This window comes from Oncorhynchus masou, unplaced genomic scaffold (assembly GCF_036934945.1).
Source record: "Oncorhynchus masou masou isolate Uvic2021 unplaced genomic scaffold, UVic_Omas_1.1 unplaced_scaffold_3208, whole genome shotgun sequence".
Taxonomy (NCBI): domain Eukaryota; kingdom Metazoa; phylum Chordata; class Actinopteri; order Salmoniformes; family Salmonidae; genus Oncorhynchus; species Oncorhynchus masou.
The window spans coordinates 4879-32500 of record NW_027009623.1 but is presented as its reverse complement, the minus strand read 5'-3'; the positions used below and the strand labels follow the sequence as shown (position 1 = coordinate 32500).

Sequence of the window (27622 nt, the reverse complement as noted above, 5' to 3'; positions counted from 1 at the left end):
ATTCTGTTCTAGAACACATTGTAGAACCGAAAATAGAACACAGTCTAGAATATATTGAAATCTAGAACACATTCTAAAATACACTTTAGAACCCAACTAGAAGTAAAGCATTATGGAACCACCAAAGGCAGTTGGCAGTCGCCGGCAGTTGGCAGTCGCCGCCAAAGGCAGTCGCCGGCAGTTGGCAGTCGCCGCCAAAGGCCGTCGCCTCCAAAGGCAGTCGGTCAAACACATTTTGAGATGTTATTTTGTATTTCCTGTGTTGTTCCTTGTTCAGACCAACAAGCAGCTGGATGTGTTCGAGTGTCACGGGCCGCGGGCGGTGAGTTGCCTAGCGACAGCCCAGGAAGGAGCTCGCCGCATCCTATTGGTCGGGTCCTCGACAGCACCATTAGCATCCGGGATGCCAAGAGTGGCCTGTTGCTACGGACTCTCAAGGGACACACCAAGACAGTGCTATGTATGACGGTAGTCAATGACCTGGTCTTCAGTGGCTCCAGTGACCAGTCGGTCCATGCACACAATATACACGTGAGTTATAGAAATAAAAATATTCACTTTGGTTACATGTTTATCTACATTTTGTTTTGTATAGAAGTTGGCAATAGAAGTCATTCTGATGAATATTGGTTGATTTAATTGGCCTGGGTGTGTCTCTCTCTTCATGTGTGTTAACCATTTGGGCTGTTGCGGTCATCTTATTGACCATCAAATCAGCCGATGTCACAAAGTGCTGTACAGAAACTCAGCCTTTAAACCCCAAACAGCAAGCAATGCAGGTGTAGAAGCACGGTGGCTAGGAAAAACTCCCTAGAAAGGCCAGAACCTAGGAAGAAACCTAGAGAGGAACCAGGCTATGTGGGGTGGCCAGTCCTCTTCTGGCTGTGTTGGGTGGAGATTATAAACCTAGAGAGGAACCAGGCTATGAGGGGTGGCCAGTCCTCTTCTGGCTGTGCCGGGTGGAGATTATAAACCTAGAGAGGAACCAGGCTATGTGGGGTGGCCAGTCCTCTTCTGGCTGTGCCGGGTGGAGATTATAAACCTGAGAGGAACCAGGCTATGTGGGGTGGCCAGTCCTCTTCTGGCTGTGCTGGGTGGAGATTATAAACCTAGAGAGGAACCAGGCTATGAGGGGTGGCCAGTCCTCTTCTGGCTGTGCTGGGTGGAGATTATAAACCTAGAGAGGAACCAGGCTATGTGGGGTGGCCAGTCCTCTTCTGGCTGTGCTGGGTGGAGATTATAAACCTAGAGAGGAACCAGGCTATGTGGGGTGGCCAGTCCTCTTCTGGCTGTGCCGGGTGGAGATTATAACAGAACTTGGCCAAGATGTTCAAATGTTCATAGATGACCAGCAGGGTCAAATAATAATAATCACAGTGGTTGTCGAGGGTGCAACGGTCAGCACCTCAGGAGTAAATGTCAGTTGGTTTTTCATAGCCGATCATTCAGAGTATCTCTACCTCTCCTGCTGTAGAGATGGCTGGCTACCCAAATTAAACACACATGTCACATGTTTCCTATAGTCTCTTATCTGGTCACAGGTTTCCTATGGTCTCTAATCTGGTCTCTAATCTGGCCACAGGTTTCCTATGGTCTCTAATCTGGTCACAGGTTTCCTATGGTCTCTAATCTGGCCACACGTTTCCTATGGTCTCTAATCTGGTCACAGGTTTCCTATGGTCTCTAATCTGGTCACAGGTTTCCTATGGTCTCTAATCTGGCCACAGGTTTCCTATGGTCTCTAATCTGGTCTCTAATCTGGCCACAGGTTACCTATGGTCTCTAATCTGGTCTCTAATCTGCTCACATGTTTCCTATGGTCTCTAATCTGGCCACATGTTTCCTATGGTCTCTAATCTGGTCTCTAATCTGGCCACAGGTTTCCTATAGTCTCCTAATCTGGTTATTTAGTGGTATGGATCTCTCTCTCTCTCTAGACTGGAGAGTTGGTGCGTATCTATAAAGGACATAGTCATGCTGTCACAGTGGTGGCCATCCTGGGGAAGGTGATGGTCACTGCCTGTCTTGACAAACTGGTCCGGGTCTACGAGCTACAGGTCAGTCTCCTCTCTCCTACTCACGGTAGAGCTGGTAGCCATGTGTCTGTCCCTCCACATTAAAGCCAGACTGTACACTAACCAGTTTATTTTTATGCTGTAGTTAATTCTCTGAATTTGAATTACCCCCCACAGTCACATGATCGTCTGCAGGTGTACGGTGGACACACAGACATGGTGATGTGTATGGCAATCCACAAGAATATGGTGAGTCCTCTGTCCTCAGTCCCAAATCTATGGTGCTACAGGTCAGTCCCCCCTCTCTCTCAGGTCAGTCCCCCCTCTCTCTCTGGTCAGTCCCCCCTCTCTCTCAGGTCAGTCTCCCCTCTCTCTCTGGTCAGTCCCCCCTCTCTCTCAGGTCAGTCCCCCCTCTCTCTCAGGTCAGTCCCCCCTCTCTCTCTGGTCAGTCCCCCCTCTCTCTCAGGTCAGTCCCCCTCTATCTCTGGTCAGTCCCCCTCTCTCTCAGGTCAGTCTCCCCTCTATCTCTGGTCAGTCCCCCTCTCTCTCAGGTCAGTCCCCCTCTCTCTCTGGTCAGTCCCCCTCTCTCTCAGGTCAGTCCCCCTCTCTCTCTGGTCAGTCCCCTCTCTCCTGGTCAGTCCCCTCTCTCTCTCAGGTCAGTCCCCTCTCTCTCTCAGGTCAGTCCCCCCTCTCTCTCTCAGGTCAGTCCCCCCTCTCTCTCTCAGGTCAGTCCCCTCTCTCTCAGGTCAGTCCCCTCTCTCTCAGGTCAGTCCCCTCTCTCTCAGGTCAGTCCCTCTCTCTCAGGTCAGTCCCCCCTCTCTCTCAGGTCAGTCCCCCTCTCTCTCCAGGTCAGTCCCCTCTCTCTCTCAGGTCAGTCCCCCTCTCTCTCTCTGGTCAGTCCCCCTCTCTCTCTCTGGTCAGTCCCCCCTCTCTCTCTCTGGTCAGTCCCCCCCCTCTCTCTCTCTGGTCAGTCCCCCTCTCTCTCTCTGGTCAGTCCCCCTCTCTCTCTGGTCAGTCCCCCCTCTCTCTCTGGTCAGTCCCCCCTCTCTCAGGTCAGTGTCCCCTCTCTCTCTCTCTCTCTCTCCAGGTCAGTGTCCCCTCTCTCTCTCTCTCTCTGGTCAGTGTCCCCTCTCTCTCTCTCTCTCTGGTCAGTGTCCCCTCTCTCTCTCTCTCTGGTCAGTGTCCCCTCTCTCTCTCTCTCTCTGGTCAGTGTCCCCTCTCTCTCTCTCTCTCTGGTCAGTGTCCCCTCTCTCTCTCTCTCTGGTCAGTGTCCCCTCTCTCTCTCAGGTCAGTCTCCTCTCTCTCTGGTCAGTGTCCTCTCTCTCTCTCTGGTCAGTGTCCTCTCTCTCTCTCTGGTCAGTGTCCCCTCTCTCTCTCTCTGGTCAGTGTCCCCTCTCTCTCTCTCTGGTCAGTGTCCCCTCTCTCTCTCTCTGGTCAGTGTCCCCTCTCTCTCTCTCTGGTCAGTGTCCCCCTCTCTCTCTCTGGTCACCGTCCCCCCTCTCTCTCTCTGGTCAGCGTCCCCCTCTCTCTCTCTCTGGTCAGCGTCCCCCCCTCTCTCTCTCTGGTCAGCGTCCCTCTCTCTCTCTCTCTCTCTGGTCAGCGTCCCCCTCTCTCTCTCTGGTCAGCGTCCCCCTCTCTCTCTCTGGTCAGCGTCCCCTCTCTCTCTCTCTCTGGTCAGCGTCCCCTCTCTCTCTCTCTCTGGTCAGCGTCCCTCTCTCTCTCTCTCTCTGGTCAGCGTCCCCCCTCTCTCTCTGGTCAGTCCCCCCCTCTCTCTCTGGTCAGCGTCCCCTCTCTCTCTCTCTGGTCAGTGTCCCCTCTCTCTCTCTCTGGTCAGTGTCCCCCCTCTCTCTCTCTGGTCAGCGTCCCCCTCTCTCTCTCTGGGTCAGCGTCCCCCTCTCTCTCTGGTCAGCGTCCCCCCTCTCTCTCTCTCTGGTCAGCGTCCCCCCCTCTCTCTCTCTGGTCAGCGTCCCCTCTCTCTCTCTCTCTGGTCAGCGTCCCCCTCTCTCTCTCTGGTCAGCGTCCCCCCTCTCTCTCTCTCTGGTCAGCGTCTCCCCTCTCTCTCTCTCTGGTCAGCGTCCCCCTCTCTCTCTCTCTGGTCAGCGTCCCCCCTCTCTCTCTCTCTCTGGTCAGCGTCCCCCTCTCTCTCTCTCTGGTCAGCGTCCCCTCTCTCTCTCTCTCTCTGGTCAGCGTCCCTCTCTCTCTCTCTCTGGTCAGCGTCCTCTCTCTCTCTCTCTGGTCAGCGTCCCCCTCTCTCTCTCTCTGGTCAGCGTCCCCCTCTCTCTCTCTGGTCAGTCCCCCCCCTCTCTCTCTCTGGTCAGCGTCCTCTCTCTCTCTGGTCAGTGTCCCCCTCTCTCTCTCTCTGGTCAGTCCCCCTCTCTCTCTCTGGTCAGCGTCCCCTCTCTCTCTCTGGTCAGTGTCCCCCCTCTCTCTCTCTCTGGTCAGTCCCCCTCTCTCTCTCTGGTCAGTCCCCCTCTCTCTCTCTGGTCAGTCCCCCTCTCATTAAAACATGGCTGGTGGAACGTACCGTATCAGATGATTTACCGATGTTCATCTGTGTTTCAGATCTACACTGGTTGCTATGACGGCAGTGTGCAGGCGGTCAAACTGAACCTGATCCAGAACTATCACTGCCGGGTAAGACTGGGGGAACTGGGATGTGAAGGGGTCTCTGCTGGGTAAGACAGGGGAACTGGGATGTGAAGGGGTCTCTGCTGGGTAAGACTGGGGGACTGGGATGTGAAGGGGTCTCTGCTGGGTAAGACAGGGAACTGGGATGTGAAGGGGTCTCTGCTGGGTAAGACAGGGAACTGGGATGTGAAGGGGTCTCTGCTGGGTAAGACTGGGGGAACTGGGATGTGAAGGGGTCTCTGCTGGGTAAGACAGGGGAACTGGGATGTGAAGGGGTCTCTGCTGGGTAAGACTGGGGGACTGGGATGTGAAGGGGTCTCTGCTGGGTAAGACAGGGAACTGGGATGTGAAGGGGTCTCTGCTGGGTAAGACAGGGGAACTGGGATGTGAAGGGTCTCTGCTGGGTAAGACTGGGGGACTGGGATGTGAAGGGGTCTCTGCTGGGTAAGACAGGGAACTGGGATGTGAAGGGGTCTCTGCTGGGTAAGACAGGGAACTGGGATGTGAAGGGGTCTCTGCTGGGTAAGACTGGGAACTGGGATGTGAAGGGGTCTCTGCTGGGTAAGACTGGGAACTGGGATGTGAAGGGGTCTCTGCTGGGTAAGACTGGGGAACTGGGATGTGAAGGGGTCTCTGCTGGGTAAGACTGGGGAACTGGGATGTGAAGGGGTCTCTGCTGGGTAAGACTGGGAACTGGGATGTGAAGGGTCTCTGCTGGGTAAGACTGGGAACTGGGATGTGAAGGGGTCTCTGCTGGGTAAGACTGGGGAACTGGGATGTGAAGGGGTCTCTGCTGGGTAAGACAGGGGGAACTGGGATGTGAAGGGTCTCTGCTGGGTAAGACTGGGGAACTGGGATGTGAAGGGGTCTCTGCTGGGTAAGACAGGGGGAACTGGGATGTGAAGGGGTCTCTGCTGGGTAAGACTGGGAACTGGGATGTGAAGGGGTCTCTGCTGGGTAAGACAGGGGAACTGGGATGTGAAGGGGTCTCTGCTGGGTAAGACTGGGGAACTGGGATGTGAAGGGGTCTCTGCTGGGTAAGACAGGGGGAACTGGGATGTGAAGGGGTCTCTGCTGGGTAAGACAGGGAACTGGGATGTGAAGGGGTCTCTGCTGGGTAAGACTGGGGAACTGGGATGTGAAGGGGTCTCTGCTGGGTAAGACAGGGGGCTGGGATGTGAAGGGGTCTCTGCTGGGTAAGACAGGGGGAACTGGGATGTGAAGGGGTCTCTGCTGGGTAAGACAGGGAACTGGGATGTGAAGGGGTCTCTGCTGGGTAAGACTGGGGAACTGGGATGTGAAGGGGTCTCTGCTGGGTAAGACTGGGGAACTGGGATGTGAAGGGGTCTCTGCTGGGATGTGTCTCTTCTCTCCTGCAGTGGCATGGCTGTTCTCTGATCTAATTTCCCCCCCTGTCTCTTCTCTCCTGCCAGTGGCATGGCTGTTCTCTGATCTAATTTCCCCCCTGTCTCTTCTCTCCTGCCAGTGGCATGGCTGTTCTCTGATCTAATGTCCCCCCCTGTCTCTTCTCTCCTGCCAGTGGCATGGCTGTTCTCTGATCTAACTCCCCCTGTCTCTTCCTCCCTGCCAGTGGCATGGCTGTTCTCTGATCTAATTTCCCCCCTGTCTCTTCTCTCCTGCCAGTGGCGTGGCTGTTCTCTGATCTAACTCCCCCTGTCTCTTCTCTCCTGCCAGTGGCATGGCTGTTCTCTGATCTAATTTCCCCCCTGTCTCTTCCCTCCTGCCAGTGGCATGGCTGTTCTCTGATCTAATGTCCCCCCTGTCTCTTCCCTCCTGCCAGTGGCATGGCTGTTCTCTGCTCTAACTCCCCCTGTCTCTTCTCCCTGCCAGTGGCATGGCTGTTCTCTGATCTAATTTCCCCCTGTCTCTTCTCTCTTGCCAGTGGCATGGCTGTTCTCTGATCTAATGTCCCCCCTGTCTCTTCTCTCCTGCCAGTGGCATGGCTTTTCTCTGATCTAATTTCCCCCCTGTCTCTTCTCTCCTGCCAGTGGCATGGCTGTTCTCTGATCTAACTCCCCCTGTCTCTTCTCTCTTGCCAGTGGCATGGCTGTTCTCTGATCTAATGTCCCCCCTGTCTCTTCTCTCCTGCCAGTGGCATGGCTTTCTCTGATCTAATTTCCCCCCCTGTCTCTTCTCTCCTGCCAGTGGCATGGCTGTTCTCTGATCTAACTCCCCCTGTCTCTTCTCTCCTGCCAGTGGCATGGCTGTTCTCTGATCTAATTTCCCCCTGTCTCTTCCTCCCTGCCAGTGGCATGGCTGTTCTCTGATCTAACTCCCCCCTGTCTCTTCTCTCCTGCCAGTGGCATGGCTGTTCTCTGATCTAATTTCCCCCCCTGTCTCTTCTCTCCTGCCAGTGGCATGGCTGTTCTCTGATCTAATTTCCCCCCCTGTCTCTTCTCTCCTGCCAGAGGCATGGCTGTTCTCTGATCTAATTTCCCCCCCTGCCTCTTCTCTCCTGCCAGTGGCATGGCTGTTCTCTGATCTAATTTCCCCCCCTGCCTCTTCTCTCCTGCCAGTGGCATGGCTGTTCTCTGATCTAATTTCCCCCCCTGTCTCTTCTCTCCTGCCAGTGGCATGGCTGTTCTCTGATCTAATCTCCCCCCTGTCTCTTCTCTCCTGCCAGTGGCATGGCTGTTCTCTGATCTAATTTCCCCCCTGTCTCTTCCTCCCTGCCAGTGGCATGGCTGTTCTCTGATCTAACTCCCCCTGTCTCTTCTCTCCTGCCAGTGGCATGGCTGTTCTCTGATCTAATTTCCCCCTGTCTCTTCTCTCCTGCCAGTGGCATGGCTGTTCTCTGATCTAATTTCCCCCCTGTCTCTTCTCTCCTGCCAGAGGCATGGCTGTTCTCTGATCTAATTCCCCCCTGCCTCTTCTCTCCTGCCAGTGGCATGGCTGTTCTCTGATCTAATTTCCCCCCTGCCTCTTCTCTCCTGCCAGTGGCATGGCTGTTCTCTGATCTAATTTCCCCCTGTCTCTTCTCTCCTGCCAGTGGCATGGCTGTTCTCTGATCTAATCTCCCCCTGTCTCTTCTCTCCTGCCAGTGGCATGGCTGTTCTCTGATCTAATTTCCCCCTGTCTCTTCCCTCCTGCCAGTGGCATGGCTGTTCTCTGCTCTAACTCCCCCTGTCTCTTCTCCCTGCCAGTGGCATGGCTGTTCTCTGATCTAATTTCCCCCTGTCTCTTCTCTCCTGCCAGTGGCATGGCTTTTCTCTGATCTAATTTCCCCCCCTGTCTCTTCTCTCCTGCCAGTGGCATGGCTGTTCTCTGATCTAACTCCCCCCTGTCTCTTCTCTCCTGCCAGTGGCATGGCTGTTCTCTGATCTAATTTCCCCCTGTCTCTTCCTCCCTGCCAGTGGCATGGCTGTTCTCTGATCTAACTCCCCCTGTCTCTTCTCTCCTGCCAGTGGCATGGCTGTTCTCTGATCTAATTTCCCCCTGTCTCTTCTCTCCTGCCAGTGGCATGGCTGTTCTCTGATCTAATTTCCCCCCTGTCTCTTCTCTCCTGCCAGAGGCATGGCTGTTCTCTGATCTAATTTCCCCCCCTGCCTGTTCTCTCCTGCCAGTGGCATGGCTGTTCTCTGATCTAATTTCCCCCCCTGCCTCTTCTCTCCTGCCAGTGGCATGGCTGTTCTCTGATCTAATTTCCCCCTGTCTCTTCTCTCCTGCCAGTGGCATGGCTGTTCTCTGATCTAATCTCCCCCTGTCTCTTCTCTCCTGCCAGTGGCATGGCTGTTCTCTGATCTAATTTCCCCCTGTCTCTTCCCTCCTGCCAGTGGCATGGCTGTTCTCTGCTCTAACTCCCCCCCTGTCTCTTCTCCCCTGCCAGTGGCATGGCTGTTCTCTGATCTAATTTCCCCCCCTGTCTCTTCTTTCCTGCCAGTGGCATGGCTGTTCTCTGATCTAATTTCCCCCCCTGTCTCTTCTCTCCTGCCAGTGGCATGGCTGTTCTCTGATCTTTGGCGTGTTGGATCACCTTCAGCAGCACCTGCTCCTAGACCACGCCTCTCCCAGCACACAGAACCTGAAGTGTCGATGGAAGAACTGCGATGAGTATTTCGCCGCTCGCAATGTCTCCAAGCAGGTACACCAGATACTGTAACACACGCACTGCTGTGACGGTGGTTGGTCAGAGGTAGAGCTGTGTTGGTTATAGGTTGTATTAGTTGGTCAGACGTAGAGCTGTGATGGTTATAGGTTGTAATAATTGGTCAGATGTAGAGCTGTGATGGTTATAGGTTGTATTAGTTGGTCAGACGTAGAGCTGTGATGGTTATAGGTTGTATTAGTTGGTCAGATGTAGAGCTGTGATGGTTATAGGTTGTATTAGTTGGTCAGGCGTAGAGCTGTGATGGTTATAGGTTGTATTAGTTGGTCAGATGTAGAGCTGTGATGGTTATAGGTTGTATTAGTTGGTCAGACGTAGAGCTGTGTTGGTTATAGGTTGTATTAGTTGGTCAGATGTAGAGCTGTGATGGTTATGTTTTTTTTAATGGTAGTAATTTGCAAACCAAATGACCTTGGTCTCCATTAATACAGTGGGGCAAAAAAGTATTTAGTCAGCCACCAATTGTGCAAGTTCTCCCACTTAAAAAGAGAGAGGCCTGTAATTGTCATCATAGGTACACTTCAACTATGACAGACAAAATGAGAAAGAAAATCCAGAAAATCACATTGTATGATTTTTAATTTATTTATTTGCAAATTATGGTGGAAAATAAGTATTTAGTCACCTACACTCCAAACTCCACTATGGCCAAGACCAAAGAGCTGTCAAAGGACACCAAAAACAAAATTGTAGACCTGCACCAGGTTGAGAAGACTGAATCTGCAATAGGTAAGCAGCTTGGTTTGAAGAAATCAACTGTGGGAGCAATTATTAGGAAATGAAAGTCATACAAGACCACTGATAATCTCCCCCGATCTGGGGCTCCACGCAAGATCTCACCCCATGGGGTCAAAATGATCACAAGAACGGTGAGCAAAAATCCCAGAACCACACGGGGGGACCTAGTGAATGACCTGCAGAGAGCTGGGACCAAAGTAACAAAGCCTACCATCAGTAACACACTACGCCGCCAGGGACTCAAATCCTGCAGTGCCAGACGTGTCCCCCTGCTTAAGCCAGTACATGTCCAGGCCCGTCTGAAGTTTGCTAGAGAGCATTTGGATGATCCAGAAGAAGATTGGGAGAATGTCATATGGTCAGATGAAACCAAAATATAACTTTTTGGTAAAAACTCAACTCGTTGTGTTTGGAGGACAAAAGAATGCTGAGTTGCATCCAAAGAACACCATAACTACTGTGTAGCATGGGGTGGAAACATCATGCTTTGGGGCTGTTTTTCTGCAAAGGGACCAGGACAACTGATCCGTGTAAAGGAAAGAATGAATGGGGCCATGTATCGTGAGATTTTGAGTGAAAACCTCCTTACATCAGCAAGGGCATTGAAGATGAAACGTGGCTGGGTCTTTCAGCATGACAATGATCCCAAACACACCGCCCGGGCAACGAAGGAGTGGCTTCGTAAGAAGCATTTCAAGGTCCTGGAGTGGCCTAGCCAGTCTTCAGATCTCAACTCCATAGAAAATCTTTGGAGGGAGTTGAAAGTCCGTGTTGCCCAGCAACAGCCCCAAAATATCACTGCTCTAGAGGAGATCTGCATGGAGGAATGGGCCAAAATACCAGCAACAGTGTGTGAAAACCTTGTGAAGACTTACAGAAAACGTTTGACCTCTGTCATTGCCAACAAAGGGTATATAACAAAGTATTGAGAAACTTTTGTTATTGACCAAATACTTATTTTCCACCATAATTTGCAAATAAATTCATTAAAAAATCCTACAATGTAATTTTCTGGATTTTTCCCCCTCATTTTGTCTGTCATAGTTGAAGTGTACCTATGATGAAAATTACAGGCCTCTCTCATCTTTTTAAATGGGAGAACTTGCACAATTGGTGGCTGACTAAATACTTTTTTGCCCCACTGTAGCCGTTCGAATAGCAACAAAAATCCATTCCATTGCATGAGCCACGCCAGGTGAAATCATTAGAATGTACATCATACGTTTCCATGGAAATGATTGCATCACAATACCAGGCAGCCATTGAGTGTGCCCATGATGCGTTTGGTCAAACTGTCTGTCAGCTGTTATTACATCCTATTGTTTTTAAGTCCGCAACCGTTGGTGACACAGTTTGTGCGGTAATTGTGCCAGCCATAGTAAGAGGCAGACCACCTTCTGCTCAGTGGATCGATTCTCCAATCACCCCTATTGACATATCTACTATCTGAGTCAAACAACGTGTTTGTGTGTGTTTCTGTCTCCTGCCTTACAGGGGCTCCAAGGCACATGCTGCAACATATTGAGGAGGAGTGGAGTGGACCAGCCCACCCCTGAGGAGTCTGGAGTGGACCAGCCCACCCCTGAGGGAGTCTGGAGTGGACCAGCCCACCCCGGAGGGAGTCTCACACTCCTAAAACCCCCCTTAATTCCCATATTGGGGTGACCCAGTCTATAAGGTCACCTGGTTGAACCTGAATGATGAGCGTCTCAGTGAAACACTGGGGTGATTCAGCTTGGTGCCAGGTGACTACTAGCCTGAGAACCAGACCTGTTTGGTGCTAACGTTCCGCTTCTTGCCAATGTTAGGCATTGACGAGTGGCAATAATGAGTGGAATGATAGCACAAAACCGACTGGTATCCAGGCTAAGTTGACCATCCATCCCAGATGATATAATGATGACGAATCTGTGGTTTTGTTATGAAAGGAGAGATGTGTTCTCGTTCTTTTACCAACTGGAACACATCTCTTCCTCCCCATGGTTCTCTCATGAATAAATCAACACCGCTTAATGTCAGTTGCCTTGAACCACTTGACCAAATAAGACAAAGGAACACAGGACTGACTGACTGTTCACCAAGCAAAGAAACCAGGTCTGAAAGAGTCATTGTTATGTTTTCTATTCAAATGGCTGCAAATACATTTTTAAAAATGAATCCAACCCTCAGTTTTATAAAGACGACAAATGTTTGCCACTGTATGTTTTGTTTTGGAGTGAAGTTGGGATGCTAGTGTCTTGTGTTTTGGAGGGAAGTCGGGATGCTAGTGTTTTGGAGGGAAGTCGGGATGCTAGTGTCTTGGTGTGTTTTGGAGGGAAGTCAGGATGCTAGTGTCTTGTGTTTTGGAGGGAAGTCGGGATGCTAGTGTTTTGGAGGGAAGTCGGGATGCTAGTGTCTTGTGTTTTGGAGGGAAGTCGGGATGCTAGTGTTTTGGAGGGAAGTCGGGATGCTAGTGTCTTGGTGTGTTTGGAGGGAAGTCGGGATGCTAGTGTCTTGTGTTTTGGAGGGAAGTCGGGATGCTAGTGTTTTGGAGGGAAGTCGGGATGCTAGTGTCTTGTGTTTTGGAGGGAAGTCGGGATGCTAGTGTCTTGTGTTTTGGAGGGAAGTCGGGATGCTAGTGTTTTGGAGGGAAGTCGGGATGCTAGTGTCTTGGTGTGTTTGGAGGGAAGTCGGGATGCTAGTGTCTTGGTGTGTTTGGAGGGAAGTCGGGATGCTAGTGTCTTGTGTTTTGGAGGGAAGTCGGGATGCTAGTGTCTTGTGTTTTGGAGGGAAGTCTGGGTGCTAGTGTCTTGTGTTTTGGAGGGAAGTCTGGGTGCTAGTGTCTTGTGTTTTGGAGGAAGTCGGGATGCTAGTGTCTGTTGCGACTCTACTCTTGGTTTATTTTTGTCACAACCTCTTTGGATACAACTGTGATTCACTCATTCATCAGACTTGGCTAGCTTTAATGATGTCATGACCTAGATTTTTCTGGGACATATTTCGGTGCAATGGAGTGTAATTTCAGGCGTTTTAAGAAGTAAAAATTGTAAATCAATTAAAAATGGTCTGTTTTTGAGAGTGATGTCTCATTTTGATAAACTTGTCACTCGATCCCCCTCACTACCATATATTTTTCTTAGTTTATTTTAACAGGGGTCTTTGTCTTGGTCTTTTTCTTTCTGGCATTGAGTGTGGTTGGTCCTTGATATTTTGGTGTTTGTTGAAGGACAGTGTAAAGTGTCTGAGATTGCCATTTGAAAATGTGGTTTTGCAGTGATGAGGAACTGAGAGACATACTAGTGTGTGTTTGTAGTGTCGGTTCTAGAATGTGCTCTGGAATAGGTTTTAGAATGTGTTCTAGAATATGCCCTAGAATAGGTTCTAGAATGTGCTCTGGTGTCGGTTCTAGAATATGCTCTAGTGTCGGTTCACTGTGTTCCAATGCGTGAACAGGTGTTTATGATGTGTAGTTAATCTGTCATCATTAAAGACAGACGTGAGAGAAATTCAAAAGAATCACTGTTTGTTAGTTTTTTTCCTGAATGAGTGAGTTTGTACTTACCAGTAATTGTTGGATATTGCTGTGCATCTTTTGTGGAACTCCTACAGTATATGGGTGTTGTTGTTTAAAAAAAAATAGGGTGTATCTATTCCACAGTAAGTAAGGGTTTGTTTTGAAACACGGCCGTTTGTGTAGAGATGTAGATGGTACAGAGACGGTGTGTTGAGGGGTTCCTCTGTCCCAGAGGGACAGAATCAGGATCCAGCCCCCCCCATGCCATACCTCAAAACCCCCCGATGACACACACATCACACAAACCAATATAAACTTCTGACACACACACACACACATCACACAAACCAATATAAACTTCTGACACACACACACATCACACAAACCAATATAAACTTCTGACACACACACACATCACACAAACCAATATAAACTTCTGACACACACACACATCACACAAACCAATATAAACTTCTGACACACACACACATCACACAAACCAATATAAACTTCTGACACACACACATCACACAAACCAATATAAACTTCTGACACACACACATCAAGCTGATACGTTGATCCATCATGCCTCTTTGTTTTTTTTGTTTTTTCAAACAGGTTTTTTTCTTTTATAGTATTATAAAACACGTTTTTAAAATTTTAATTGTAATCAATGTGAAGAAGAAGAAGAAAAGTTGAACCGATGTTGTCGACCGAACGCTCCTTATCCGTGTCGTGGCAGCTCTGGGGGTTGTACATGGTGCTGTTGTAGGTGTGTGTGTGTTCGGCTGAGGTGAGATCTCATCCACTCGGTTCAACCTGTGATCTTTACAGCCGCATCCTCCTTTCGTTGAGAAGACATACCTCCAGACGTGTGTAACCCCCTTCCTCTGTTATTTGAGGGGAAAACAAGCAGTCTTACCTGACATTCCTGAGTTTCTTTGACGAGTTTGTGTTTTTTTTAGTTCTTGCCCGAACGGTTGTGAACTTGTTCTGTATTTTATTTTAAAGAAAATGTTACAAAAACCTGGAGAGAAAAAATTCTATGGCCTTTTTTTGGTTTTCTGTCTTTCATCTGTAGTTGTGTTAAATTGTCTTGAACTGAACTGCATTCAGACACAGCAGCTGTTTAGTTAAATTCTACTGATTTTACTGCTTCTACATTCACTGAATAAAACAAAACAAACAAAAACAGTCCAACCAACAACTACACAATTATTTATTGGGTTAAAAATGTTTAAAAATGCATTACACTCATTTGACCAAAACTTTTAATAGGAAACCACAACAAGTCCAACCCATAGTCATATTCCCAACTCCACATGTTGAACCCACTCTGTAGGGAGCTCTACAACAGGCTAGGGAGGCTCCTGCCTGGTCGTGGCCGTACAGCGGAGGGGAAAGGGTGGGTCTCATTCTCTGTCTCATCCATCCATTGGTAGGACTGGCAGACGAGCAGATTCTATAGCCATTAACTCTGACACCAGTGTTTCAGAGCTGATAGGGGGTTCGTTCCGGTTCCCACGGACCAACCAATCCGGTGCTGAGGCAGGATGTCCAAGACTGAAGGAAGGGAGCACTGGGTCCTTCTCCAACATCTCATCCATTGGCCAATGAGAGAGCCGTGGTCTTCGCTGGAGAAGGGGCTTGACAGTGCATCGTGTCAGGGTGGGTTATCAAATGTTATGGGATGGTAGGTGGTATAGGGGAGACGTCGAGGGTGGTAGGTGGTATAGGGGAGACGTCGAGGGTGGTATAGGGGAGACGTCGAGGGTGGTAGGTGGTATAGGGGAGACGTCGAGGGTGGTATAGGGGAGACGTCGAGGGTGGCATAGAGGAGACGTCGAGGGTGGTAGGTGGTATAGGGGAGACGTCGAGGGTGGTATAGGGGAGATGTCGAGGGTGGTGTAAATAAAACGGAATATTTAAAGAGAGATTCGATGGGTTATGGAGAGATATGGAGACAGAAAAAGAGAGGTTGTGTGTGTTTGATGCCTGAGAGAGAGAACGGTACATCTGGTAAGGAGTGGGGTGTGTTTAAAAAAAAAAAACATGGCCGACTCCGAAGAGACTGATGTTTCAGCAGTACTGGGACATGGTCAGGAGAGGAAATTAGAGAAGCCTGAGACCTAGAGAGAGGGAAGAGGATAAGGATGGCTAACTGGTATGGTAGCAGTCTAATGTGAGGACTGGACTGGTAGGTAGGTAGCTGTCTAATGTGAGGACTGGACTGGTAGGTAGGTAGCAGCCTAATGTGAGGACTGGACTGGTAGGTAGCAGTCTAATGTGATGACTGGACTGGTAGGTAGGTAGGTAGCTGTCTAATGTGAGGACTGGACTGGTAGGTAGGTAGCAGCCTAATGTGAGGACTGGAATGGTAGGTCGCTGTCTAATGTGAGGACTGGACTGGTAGGTAGCTGTGTAATGTGAGGACTGGACTGGTAGGTAGGTAGCAGTCTAATGTGAGGACTGGACTGGTAGGTAGCAGTCTAATGTGAGGACTGGACTGGTAGGTAGCTGTCTAATGTGAGGACTGGACTGGTAGGTAGGTAGCAGCCTAATGTGAGGACTGGACTGGTAGGTAGGTAGCAGCCTAATGTGAGGACTGGACTGGTAGGTAGCAGCCTAATGTGAGGACTGGACTGGTAGGTTGGTAGCAGCCTAATGTGAGGACTGGACTGGTAGGTTGGTAGCAGCCTAATGTGAGGACTGGACTGGTAGGTAGGTAGCAGCCTAATGTGAGGACTGGACTGGTAGGTAGCAGCCTAATGTGAGGACTGGACTGGTAGGTAGGTAGCAGCCTAATGTGAGGACTGGACTGGTAGGTAGGTAGCAGCCTAATGTGAGGACTGGACTGGTAGGTAGCAGCCTAATGTGAGGACTGGACTGGTAGGTTGGTAGCAGCCTAATGTGAGGACTGGACTGGTAGGTTGGTAGCAGCCTAATGTGAGGACTGGACTGGTAGGTAGGTAGCAGCCTAATGTGAGGACTGGACTGGTAGGTAGCAGCCTAATGTGAGGACTGGACTGGTAGGTAGCTGTCTAATGTGAGGACTGGACTGGTAGGTAGCTGTCTAATGTGAGGACTGGACTGGTAGGTAGCTGTCTAATGTGAGGACTGGACTGGTAGGTAGCAGCCTAATGTGAGGACTGGACTGGTTGGTAGCAGTCTAATGTGATGACTGAGGATTGAAGTGAGGTGTAGGAGCTGGTGGTACGGGCAGGGTTAGGGCTACGTTTTGGTACGGTCAATATTGAGGTACATTCTGGTCATAAAGTTCTGCTCTGTTCTTCATGTGGGATGGGTCTCACCTGGGAGGACATCTGGCTGAGAACACCTGTCTGGCAATCTAGGCATACATGGTCAGCTGGAGCCACTGGACAATGAGGAGAGACAGAGGGGTTGTAACAGTCAGGACATAGGGGTAATGTCAGTCAGGACATAGGGGGGTAGTAACAGTCAGGACATAGGGGTAGTGTCAGTCAGGACATAGAGGGGTTGTAACAGTCAGGACATAGGGGTAGTGTCAGTCAGGACATAGAGGGGTTGTAACAGTCAGGACATAGGGGTAGTGTCAGTCAGGACATAGAGGGGTTGTAACAGTCAGGACATAGGGGTAGTGTCAGTCAGGACATAGAGGGGTTGTAACAGTCAGGACATAGAGGGGTTGTAACAGTCAGGACATAGAGGGGTTGTAACAGTCAGGACATAGAGGGGTAGTGTCAGTCGGGACATAGGGGTAATGTCAGTCAGGACATAGAGGGGTAGTGTCAGTCGGGACATAGAGGGGTAGTGTCAGTCGGGACATAGAGGGGTTGTAACAGTCAGGACATAGAGGGGTTGTAACAGTCAGGACATAGAGGGGTTGTAACAGTCAGGACATAGAGGGGTTGTAACAGTCAGGACATAGAGGGGTTGTAACAGTCAGGACATAGAGGGGTAGTGTCAGTCAGGACATAGAGGGGTAGTGTCAGTCAGGACATAGGGGTAGTGTCAGTCAGGACATAGGGGTAGTGTCAGTCAGGACATAGGGGGTAGTGTCAGTCAGGACATAGGGGTAGTGTCAGTCAGGACATAGAGTGGTAGTATCTGTTAGCGCGCTGACACACGTCTTCTGTCAACACAGCCCCTAAGGCGGTAGTGTCAGTCAGGACATAGAGGGGTAGTGTCAGTCAGGACATAGAGGGGTAGTATCTGTTAGCGCGCTGACACACGTCTTCTGTCAACACAGCCCCTAAGGCCGTAGTAACACCATGTTTGTTCCACGTCACTCATTAGCATTAGCAGCTTACCTCCAAGACACTAAGTCTGATTGTACCATCCTGATCAAAAGCCTGGAATGCCCCTGTAAACAAAAACCCCATTTCATTAATCAATAAAACATGAACATGACCAGACAGAATACTAAGGTGAAGAGCGTGCGGACTTACTGAACATGGCTTCTAGCCGGACCAGACAGAATAATAAGGTGAAGAGCGTGCGGGACTTACTGAACATGGCTTCTAGCCGGACCAGACAGAATACTAAGGTGAAGAGCGTGCGGGACTTACTGAACATGGCTTCTAGCCGGACCAGACAGAATACTAAGGTGAAGAGCGTGGACTTACTGAACATGGCTTCCGAGCCGGACCAGACAGAATACTAAGGTGAAGAGCGTGCGGGACTTACTGAACATGGCTTCTAGCCGGACCAGACAGAATACTAAGGTGAAGAGCGTGCGGGACTTACTGAACATGGCTTCTAGCCGGACCAGACAGAATACTAAGGTGAAGAGCGTGCGGGACTTACTGAACAATGGCTTCTAGCCGGACCAGACAGAATACTAAGGTGAAGAGCGTGCGGGACTTACTGAACATGGCTTCGAGCCGGACCAGGCAGCTGATGAAGCTGTCAAAGTCGATGTTCATACCCTCATTGGCGTAACGCATGGTGATGATGTCATACAGCTGGTTGTTGAGACGGAAGCCTGAACGGGGCACAAGGACACAATAACGGAGTAGTGACAAGACTGTAAAATATATTGGACGTAGACATTAGACTGTGGAGTGGATGGAGTCTGTTATCAGGCGGCCATTTAACAATGATTCTAGGGTCTGGATACATTTACTCTTGACTTTTAAATTACCTCTAACAATGTCAGATGTTCTTGAACACTTTTCTTACCTCGTCCCTCGGGCTTGAATTCCTGGCTCATAGACCCTGGTAACGTTGTGCAACAAAGTGGGACTTTGGGTGTGGTTAAAATAGAGGCTGGAGAGCGCTATATATGCTGAGTTTAATTCACTGAAAACAAACTTCAGTGATACCAACAAACAAAAAACGATTTTGTCCAAGATATGCCGCTAAATATCATGTGGCTGTGCTTGGTACTGATTTGTATGTGTGTGGGTGCAAGGAAAGGACAATTGGGAACTCGCCCTACTTGTCGACTGCCGTCCTCCTATCTTTCCCTTTAACGGAACGGTCGATGGCTCTCACAGCTTTTACTTTTTGGGTTTCATAAGCTAGCTCAAGCATTTTAGCTACGGGTAGGCAGCCTTACTTCCTCACATTGGCAACAATTAACGAGCTAAGTTAGCTAGCTAGTTAATGTGAGCCTACCAGGCTACATATTGAACTTCGATCGTCTCAGGCCAGTGGCACAATATATATCAATGTATGGTTAGATCAGACTCACTGTCATAATCAGTGGTGACGATTTAAGTCAAAATCACAAATCCAAATCCCCGTTTCCATGCATGGTTTAGGAAAGGACCGATTTAGCTAGCTAGCTCCTGCAGGACAACAACGCTAGCAGACCAAAAGCAGACGTTTTTCTGACAATGATAACGTTTTGCTCCGGGTGTGATTTGATTGGTGTGAAGCCAAATCCAAACTGGCCTCCCCTTGGGGGCGTTTTGCTGCGCCAGGACAACCTACAGTTGAGCTCAGCTCAATGCTGATTGGCTAATTCTTTATTTTATTTTTAATCAAGGGAGGTCAAATGCTTGCTGGCATCAATCAATCAAATTCTACAGAAGCAACATGTCATACTCTTTCATTCCAGACAGCATCAGTTACACGGTCTACGCATACTGAGACAGAGGGGTGCTGTTTCACTGTCCAGACAGCATCAGATACATGGTCTACACATACTGAGACGGAGAGGTGCTGTTTCACTGTCCAGACAGCATCAGATACATGGTCTACACATACTGAGAGGTGCTGTTTCACTGTCCAGACAGCATCAGATACATGGTCTACACATACTGAGACAGAGAGGTGCTGTTTCACTGTCCAGACAGCATCAGATACATGGTCTACACATACTGACTGACACAGGGTGCTGTTTCACTGTCCAGACAGCATCAGATACATGGTCTACACATACTGAGACGGAGAGGTGCTGTTTCACTGTCCAGACAGCATCAGATACATGGTCTACACATACTGAGACGGAGAGGTGCTGTTTCACTGTCCAGACAGCATCAGATACATGGTCTACACATACTGAGACAGAGAGGTGCTGTTTCACTGTCCAGACAGCATCAGATACATGGTCTACACATACTGAGACAGAGAGGTGCTGTTTCACTGTCCAGACAGCATCAGATACATGGTCTACACACACTGAGACAGAGATGCTGTTTCACTGTCCAGACAGCATCAGATACATGGTCTACACATACTGAGACAGAGAGGTGCTGTTTCACTGTCCAGACAGCATCAGATACATGGTCTACACATACTGAGACAGAGAGGTGCTGTTTCACTGTCCAGACAGCATCAGATACATGGTCTACACATACTGAGACAGAGAGGTGCTGTTTCACTGTCCAGACAGCATCAGATACATGGTCTACACATACTGAGACAGAGAGGTGCTGTTTCACTGTCCAGACAGCATCAGATACATGGTCTACATACTGAGACAGAGAGGTGCTGTTTCACTGTCCAGACAGCATCAGATACATGGTCTACACATACTGAGACAGAGAGGTGCTGTTTCACTGTCCAGACAGCATCAGATACATGGTCTACACATACTGAGACAGAGAGGTGCTGTTTCAATGTCCATACAGCATCAGATACATGGTCTACACATACTGAGACAGAGAGGTGCTGTTTCACTGTCCAGACAGCATCAGATACATGGTCTACACATACTGACTGACACAGGGGTGCTGTTTCCCCCTCGCTTTGATGATTTCTCTGGTGAGATTCAGCATCTTGCGAAATTGATTGAACATAAAAATCAAATAAAAAGACAAAAGTTAAATGTATTTTATAATTTTAATGTTTTTATTGGTCAAGTGTTTGGATAAGCCTGGCTTCCCTTATAAATACACACCACTGGTTCGGGCATATCAAGTTATGTGAGACCAGTTAGATGACATGCTGCTACATTTCAGACTACGTTTCTATTCAGGGCGACTGAACTGAGCCAAACAGCATCGACTTGGCTGCCTGAGCCATGGATAACATTTTTAAAAGCCCAGCAACAACAGATAATGTTAGCAAAATAGCTAACTAGCTAATGTTAGCATGCTAGCTACCTAAACGGACAGCTGTCCAGTTCCCTATTTGTTGATGTTTGTCCACTCACAACGTTCCATCCCCTAATCTCGTGAATATGTATGAGTAGCTTGCGTCATTCTTCGGAGGTGGAAGTGAAACAAGCATTTCCGCTCTAGGGGAGGAATTACGTGGAAATAGGGGCTGCATTGATCTCTGGTGGGTGCCTTTTTAAATCACTTGTGCTGCTCGCTCTTTATTAAAGTAGGTAGGGCGGAGGTTCTAAGGCGGGTGATGAACTGAGAGATGAGCCAATTAAAACCGGGTGGCACGCCCCGTTGTGAGGTGTTGAGAAACCAGACATCTCGACAGAGAGAGCCGGCTGGTGGTCGAGACTAACAGTTTTCTTCCTTCTAGAAGTATCTACCGTAACATCACCTCTGCTCTGGATCCTTTCCATACAGATAATAATAAAATAATTATAATTATAATTCAGTTCATTCGGAAAGTATTCAGACCCCCTTTTTCTACATTATGTTACGTTACAGACTTATTCTAAAAATAACGAAAAAGTATGTTTTTAAAAAATATATATATATATATATATACACACCTTACTTACATAATAAGTATTCAAACCTTTTGCTAATGAGACTTGAAATTGAACTCGGGTGTATCCTGTCTCCATTGATCATCCTTGAGATGTTTCTACAAGTTGATTGGAGTCCACCTGTGGTAAATTCAATTAATTGGACATGATTTGGAAGGCACACGCCTGTCTGTATAAGGTCCCACAGTTGACAGTGCATGTTAGGGCAAAAACCAGGTCATGAGGTCGAAAGGAATTGTCCTTAGAGCTCCGAGACAGGATTGTGTCGAGGCACAGATCTGGGGAAATGTACCAAAAATGTCTGCAGCATTGAAGGTCCCCAAGAACACAGTGGCCTCCATCATTCTTCAATGGAAGAAATTTGGAACCACCAAGACTCTTCCTAGAGCTGGCTGCCTGGCCAAACTGAATAGTCAGGGGAGAATGGCCTTTGTCAGGGAGGTGACCAAGAACCCGATGGTCACTCTGACAGAGCTCTAGAGTTCCTCTGTGGAGATGGGAGAACATTCCAGAAGAACAACCATCTCTGCAACACTGCACCAATCAGGACTTTATGGTAGAGTGGCCAGACGGAAGCCACTCCTCAGTAAAAGGCACATGACACGTCTGAAGGAAACCTGGCGCCATCCCTACGGTGAAGCGTGGTGCTGGCAGCATCATCCCTACGGCGAAGCATGGTGCTGGCAGCACCATCCCTACGGTGAAGCATGGTGCTGGCAGCACCATCCCTACGGTGAAGCATGGTGCTGGCAGCATCATGCTGTGGGGATCCTAGTCAGGATTGAGGGAAAGATGAACGAAGCTAAGTACAGAGAGATCCTTGATGAAAACCTGCTCCAGAGGGCCCAGGACCTCAGACTGGGGTGAAAGTTCACCTTCCTAATACAGGTGTTCCAAGCTTGTAGCGTTATAGCCAAAAAGACTTGAGGTTGTAATCGCTGCCAAAGGTGCTTCAACGATGTACTGAGTAAAGAGTCTGAATACTTATGTAAATGTGATATCTTATTTTTTTTTTGTCATTTGCGAAAATGTCTAAAAACCTGTTTGCATCGTCATTATAGGGTATTGTGACGTCATTATGAGGTATTGTGATGTCATTATGGGGTATTGCGACGTCATTATGGGGTATTGTGACGTCATTATGGGTATTGTGATGTCATTATGGGGTATTGTGATGTCATTATGGGGTATGGTGATGTCATTATGGGGCGGAAACTAATCAATTTTAGAAAAAGGCTGTAACGTAACAAAGTGTGAAAAATGTGGAGGGGTCTGAATACCGTCGAATACACTGTATATCTACTGTAGTACTCAATGTTAAGAACTTCATTGCTGAGTGTGTTCTGGAACGTAAAGGGTATAAATCACCATATGAAGATAAATAAAAATGATATCCTTCCTGGAAAGGAGAAGGCGGCTATTTGCTTTCTATGTGGTGGAAAAAACACCCAACTGTCATACTTGAGTAAAAGTAAACAGGAAATGACTCAATTAAAAGTGAAAAATGTACTACTCGAGTAAAAGTCTAAATGTATTTTGTTTTAAATATACTTAACTATCAAAAGTTAATTTAATTGCAAAAATATACTTAAGTAGTACAAGTGTAAGCATTTGTGTTTAGTGAGTCTGCCAGATCAGAGGCAGTAGGGATGACCAGGGATGTTCTCTTGATAAGTGTGTGAATTGATAATTTTCCTGTCCTGGTTAGCATTTTTATTTTTAAAATTTCACCTTTATTTATCCAGGTAGGCCAGTTGAGAACAAGTTCTCATTTACAACTGCGACACAACACAGAGTTACACATGGAATAAACAAACATACAGTCAAGAATACAATAGAAAAAAGTATATATACAGTGTGTGAAAATTCAAAAATGTAACGAGTACTTTTGGGTGTCAGGGAAAATGTATGGAGTAAAAAGTACAGTATTTTCTTCACGAAGATAGTAAAGTCAAAGTTGTCAAAAATACCAATAGTAAAGTACAGATACCCCCCCCAAAAACCTACTTAAGTAGTACTTTAAAGTATTTTTACTTAAGTACTTCACATCACTGCTATAGAGGACATGTCTTTCCATCTTGTTGTAGATGCCGAAACAGGGATACGATCTGTTCTATTCTATTGTATCTGGTAACTAACCTGCATCGTTGATGGCATTTCTCATCTCGTAGCTGTTGATGATACCAGCCTGGTCCGAGCTGTAGTGTCTAAAGATCCCCTGAGAAACAGAGCATTTATTAAATCTACTAATCTGACCCTATTTACAGTGTCATTGGGAGTGGTGAACCCTGTATTCTGAAGAAGAAGATGATGAAGAAGAGCATTCTCACCTGCCACTGCTTGATCTTGTTCCAGAGATGTCTGAACTCTTGCAGGCTGAGTCTGCCCGTCCCCGTCCATCTAGACATTCGCTTTAGTTAAGACCACAGTGACCACAGTGACGGACGTCAACGTGGCACACTTTACAATCACTTCCTGTCAACAAAGTCACTTACACTGAATAAGCTATTTCAACACTTCCTGGTTGTTACATTAGTAACACCCTTGACCTCGGTAACACCCATGACCTCGGGCACGTGCTACTGAGAACTACTGCAGTAAAAGGTGAATTTGGCCTTGATGTTCGTCCACCGTAGGCCCTGTCTGTGATCCCAACAGGCTGTGCTGTCTCGAAGATAATTCAGACCTCTCATGGGGACCCACAACTGCTGCATGTTCTACATGTGAAGCCGATGTGTCCTCTCAGGAATACATTGTAAACTAATCCTCAAGGCGTTTTACGAAGTGAATCAGGTGATCTAGTTCAGGACTACAACTCAATTGTGTGGGGGGTCCCGAGGAGAGGTTTGAGAACCACTGCTATAGACAACACAACCTGACCCGGGGCGGGTCTCTGTGTACAGACAACACAACCTGACCCGGAGGGTCTCTGTCTCAGACAACACAACCTGACCCGGGCGTGTCTCTGTCTACAGACAACACAACCTGACCCGGGCGGGTCTCTGTCTACAGACAACACAACCTGACCCGGGAGGGTCTCTGTGTACAGACAACACAACCTGACCCGGTCGGGTCTCTGTCTACAGACAACACAACCTGACCGGGCGGGTCTCTGTGTACAGACAACACAACCTGACCCGGGCGGGTCTCTATCTACAGACAACACAACCTGACCCGGGCGGGTCTCTCTCTACAGACAACACAACCTGACCCTGGTGGTCTCTCTGTCTACAGACACACAACCTGACCCGGGGCGGGTCTCTCTCTACAGACAACACAACCTGACCCGGGCGGGTCTCTGTCTACAGACAACACAACCTGACCCGGGCGGGTCTCTCTCTACAGACAACACAACCTGACCCGCGGGCGGGTCTCTGTCTACAGACAACACAACCTGACCCGGAGGGTCTCTGTCTACAGACAACACAGCCTGACCGGGCGGGTCTCTGTCTACAGACAACACAACCTGACCCGGGCGGGTCTCTGTCTACAGACAACACAACCTGACGGGCGGTCTCTCTCTACAGACAACACAACCTGACCGGGGCGTGTCTCTGTCTACAGACAACACAACCTGACCCGGGCGTGTCTCTGTGTACAGACAACACAACCTGACCGAGGGTCTCTGTCTACAGACAACACAACCTGACCCGGGCGGGTCTCTGTCTACAGACAACACAACCTGACCCGGAGGGTCTCTATCTGAGACAGCACAACCTGACCCGGGCGTGTCTCTGTCTACAGACAACACAACCTGACCCGGGCGTGTCTCTGTGTACAGACAACACAACCTGACCCGGCGGGTCTCTGTGTACAGACAACACAACCTGACCCGGGCGGGTCTCTGTCTACAGATCACAACCTGACCCGGGCGGGTCTCTGTCTACAGACAACACAACCTGACCCGGGAGGGTCTCTGTCTACAGACAACACAACCTGACCCGGCGTGTCTCTGTGTACAGACAACACAACCTGACCCGGCGGGTCTCTGTCTACAGACAACACAACCTGACCCGGGCGGGTCTCTGTCTACAGACAACACAACCTGACCCGGGCGGTCTCTCTACAGACAACACAACCTGACCCGGGCGGGTCTCTGTCTACAGACAACACAACCTGACCCGGGCGGGTCTCTCTCTACAGACAACACAACCTGACCCGGGCGGGTCTCTGTCTACAGACAACACAACCTGACCCGGCGGGTCTCTCTATACAGACAACACAACCTGACCCGGCGGGTCTCTCTATACAGACACACACCTGACCCGGGCGGGTCTCTCTATACAGACAACACAACCTGACCCGGGCGGGTCTCTGTCTACAGACAACACAACCTGACCCGGGCGGTCTCTGTCTACAGACAACACAACCTGACCCGCGGGTCTCTGTCTACAGACAACACAACCTGACCCGGGCGGGTCTCTGTCTACAGACAACACAACCCTGACCCGGGCGTGTCTCACCATACAGACAACACAACCTGACCCGGGCGGGTCTCTGTCTACAGACAACACAACCTGACCCGGAGGCCTCTGTCTACAGACAACACAACCTGACCCGGGAGGGTCTCTGTGTACAGACAACACAACCTGACCCGGGCGGGTCTCTGTCTACAGACAACACAACCTGACCCGGGCGGGTCTCTGTCTACAGACAACACAACCTGACCCGGGAGGGTCTCTGTGTACAGACAACACAACCCTGACCCGGGCGGGTCTCTGTCTACAGACAACACAACCTGACCCGGCGGGTCTCTGTCTACAGACAACACAACCTGACCCGGGAGGTCTCTGTCTACAGACAACACAGCCTGACCAGGCGGGTCTCTGTCTACAGACAACACAACCCTGACCCGGGCGGGTTTCTCTCAACAACAACCTGACCCGGGCGGTCTCTGTCTACAGACAACACAACCTTTCTCTCTACAGACAACACAACCTGACCCGGGGGTCTCTTTTCTACAGGACCCGTCTCTCTCTACAGACAACACAACCTGACCTGGGCAGGTCTCTGTCTACAGACAACACAACCTGACCCGGGCGGGTCTCTGTCTACAGACAACACAACCTGACCCAGGAGGGTCTCTGTCTACAGACAACACAACCTGACCCAGGAGGGTCTCTGTCTACAGACACAACCTGACCCGGGAGGGTCTCTGTCTACAGACAACACAACCTGACCCGCGGGTCTCTCTCTACAGACAACACAACCTGACCCGGCGGGTCTCTTCTACAGACAACACAACCTGACCCGGCGGGTCTCTGTCTACAGACAACACAACCCGACCCGGCGGGTCTCTACAGACACCACAACCTGACCCGGGCGGGTCTCTCTCTACAGACACCACAGATACAGAGGATACGTCACGAGTGCAATCATGCTCCTGCAGCACTCCAGGCTAAAACCCTCTGTGTTCAGGTCCTTATCTGTGGGAGAGAGATAGTGATTGGTTGATTAGTTACAGTATCTCTAACAAACCCTAACTTAGTTGAATCAGGTGTCAGTGCAGGGCTAATCTGTCATTGACAGACAACGTAAACATAAATGGGGCCTTGTTGAAGCCCTTCTCTAATGATGCAGAAGATGACTGTAATGTGCGAAGTGCTTCTCAAATGTGACATTTTATCTGTTTTCCCCACTATCGTCCTCACAAGAATGTACTCGGGAGAACGTACTCGAGAACCTCCTCGGGAGAACGTACTCCGGGAGAACCTCCTGGGGAGAACGTGCTCGGGAGACCGCACTCGGGAGAACGTACTCGGGAGAACGACTCGGGGGAACCTCCCTGGGAGAACGTACTCGGGAGAGCCCACTGGGGAACCTCCTGGGAGAACGTACTGGGGGAACCTCCTGGGAGAACGTACTCGGGGAACCTCCTGGGAGAACGTGCTCGGGAGAACCTCCTGGGAGAACGTACTCGGGGAACCTCCTGGGAGAACGCACTCGGGAACCTCCTGGGAGAACGTACTCGGGAGAACCTCCTGGGAGAACGTACTCGGGGGAACCTCCTGGGAGAACGTACTCGGGGAACCTCCTGGGAAGGTACTGGGAACCTCCTGGGAGAACGTACTCAGGGAGAACCTCCTCGGAGAAACGAACTCGGAGCATAAGCGTGTGGAGTACGGTTGTATGCATATTGAGAAACACGCTTTAGTCTTACGTTTGGAGACAACCCTGTTGAGTACATTCTTCAGCTCGTTGGCGGTAACTTCCATTTCCTGTGAGAGAGGAGAAAGCGGGGAGAAGGACATAGGGACTCACCTGAGTGTGTATCTGACCCTTCTAACATTTTAAACATGAACATTGTTAATGTTTCTATGCCAGTAGTTGTTTGTGTTTATCTTTTTGCTGTCTGAAAGCCTCACCTGATACATAGAACCTCATCAAAGTCATTTGATAAACAGATCTGAGTTCAAATAGTTTTTTAAAAACATTTTTGTTAATACTTAAATCATTTGATTGAGCCATTCATTTCACCAGGCAAGCTCAGTCAAATGTTGAACCCAGGTCTGATGACA

At 49.2% G+C, this 27622-nt stretch overlaps 2 protein-coding genes across 2 annotated transcripts in view; one reads left to right on the top strand and one right to left on the bottom strand.

The window, feature by feature from the left end:
* Positions 1-8763, top strand: part of LOC135534257 (zinc finger protein 106-like) — a 13344-nt gene extending 4581 nt beyond the window's left edge. Inside the window, 6 exon segments of the mRNA XM_064961339.1 lie at positions 278-377; positions 380-531; positions 1938-2057; positions 2193-2264; positions 4578-4649; positions 8599-8763. Of these exon segments, the coding sequence (XP_064817411.1) occupies positions 278-377; positions 380-531; positions 1938-2057; positions 2193-2264; positions 4578-4649; positions 8599-8763 (681 nt within the window).
* A 7357-nt stretch (positions 8764-16120) lies between these two features.
* LOC135534258 (calpain-3-like) lies at positions 16121-27319 on the bottom strand. Its single transcript, XM_064961340.1, has 7 exons — positions 27265-27319; positions 26467-26530; positions 23435-23504; positions 23244-23322; positions 17850-17966; positions 17293-17345; positions 16121-16376 (listed from the first exon to the last, which is right to left on the bottom strand). The coding sequence occupies exons 1-7, from the start codon at positions 27317-27319 to the stop codon at positions 16350-16352; spliced, it is 465 nt and encodes a 154-aa protein (XP_064817412.1). The 3' UTR covers positions 16121-16349.
* Positions 27320-27622: the final 303 nt, after the last annotated feature.

What these genes read in the sequence shown, in the direction of transcription:
- LOC135534258 (XM_064961340.1), bottom strand. Translation starts at nt 27,319, where the DNA reads ATGGAAGTTACCGCCAACGAGCTGAAGAATGTACTCAACAGGGTTGTC. An exon ending in AAATGCCATCAACGATGCAG is followed by an intron (nt 17,967 to 23,243) that starts GTTAGTTACCAG and finishes TGCCCCGTTCAG; the next exon opens with GCTTCCGTCTCAACAACCAG. An exon ending in CCGGCTCGAAGCCATGTTCA is followed by an intron (nt 17,346 to 17,849) that starts GTAAGTCCCGCA and finishes TTTTGTTTACAG; the next exon opens with GGGCATTCCAGGCTTTTGAT.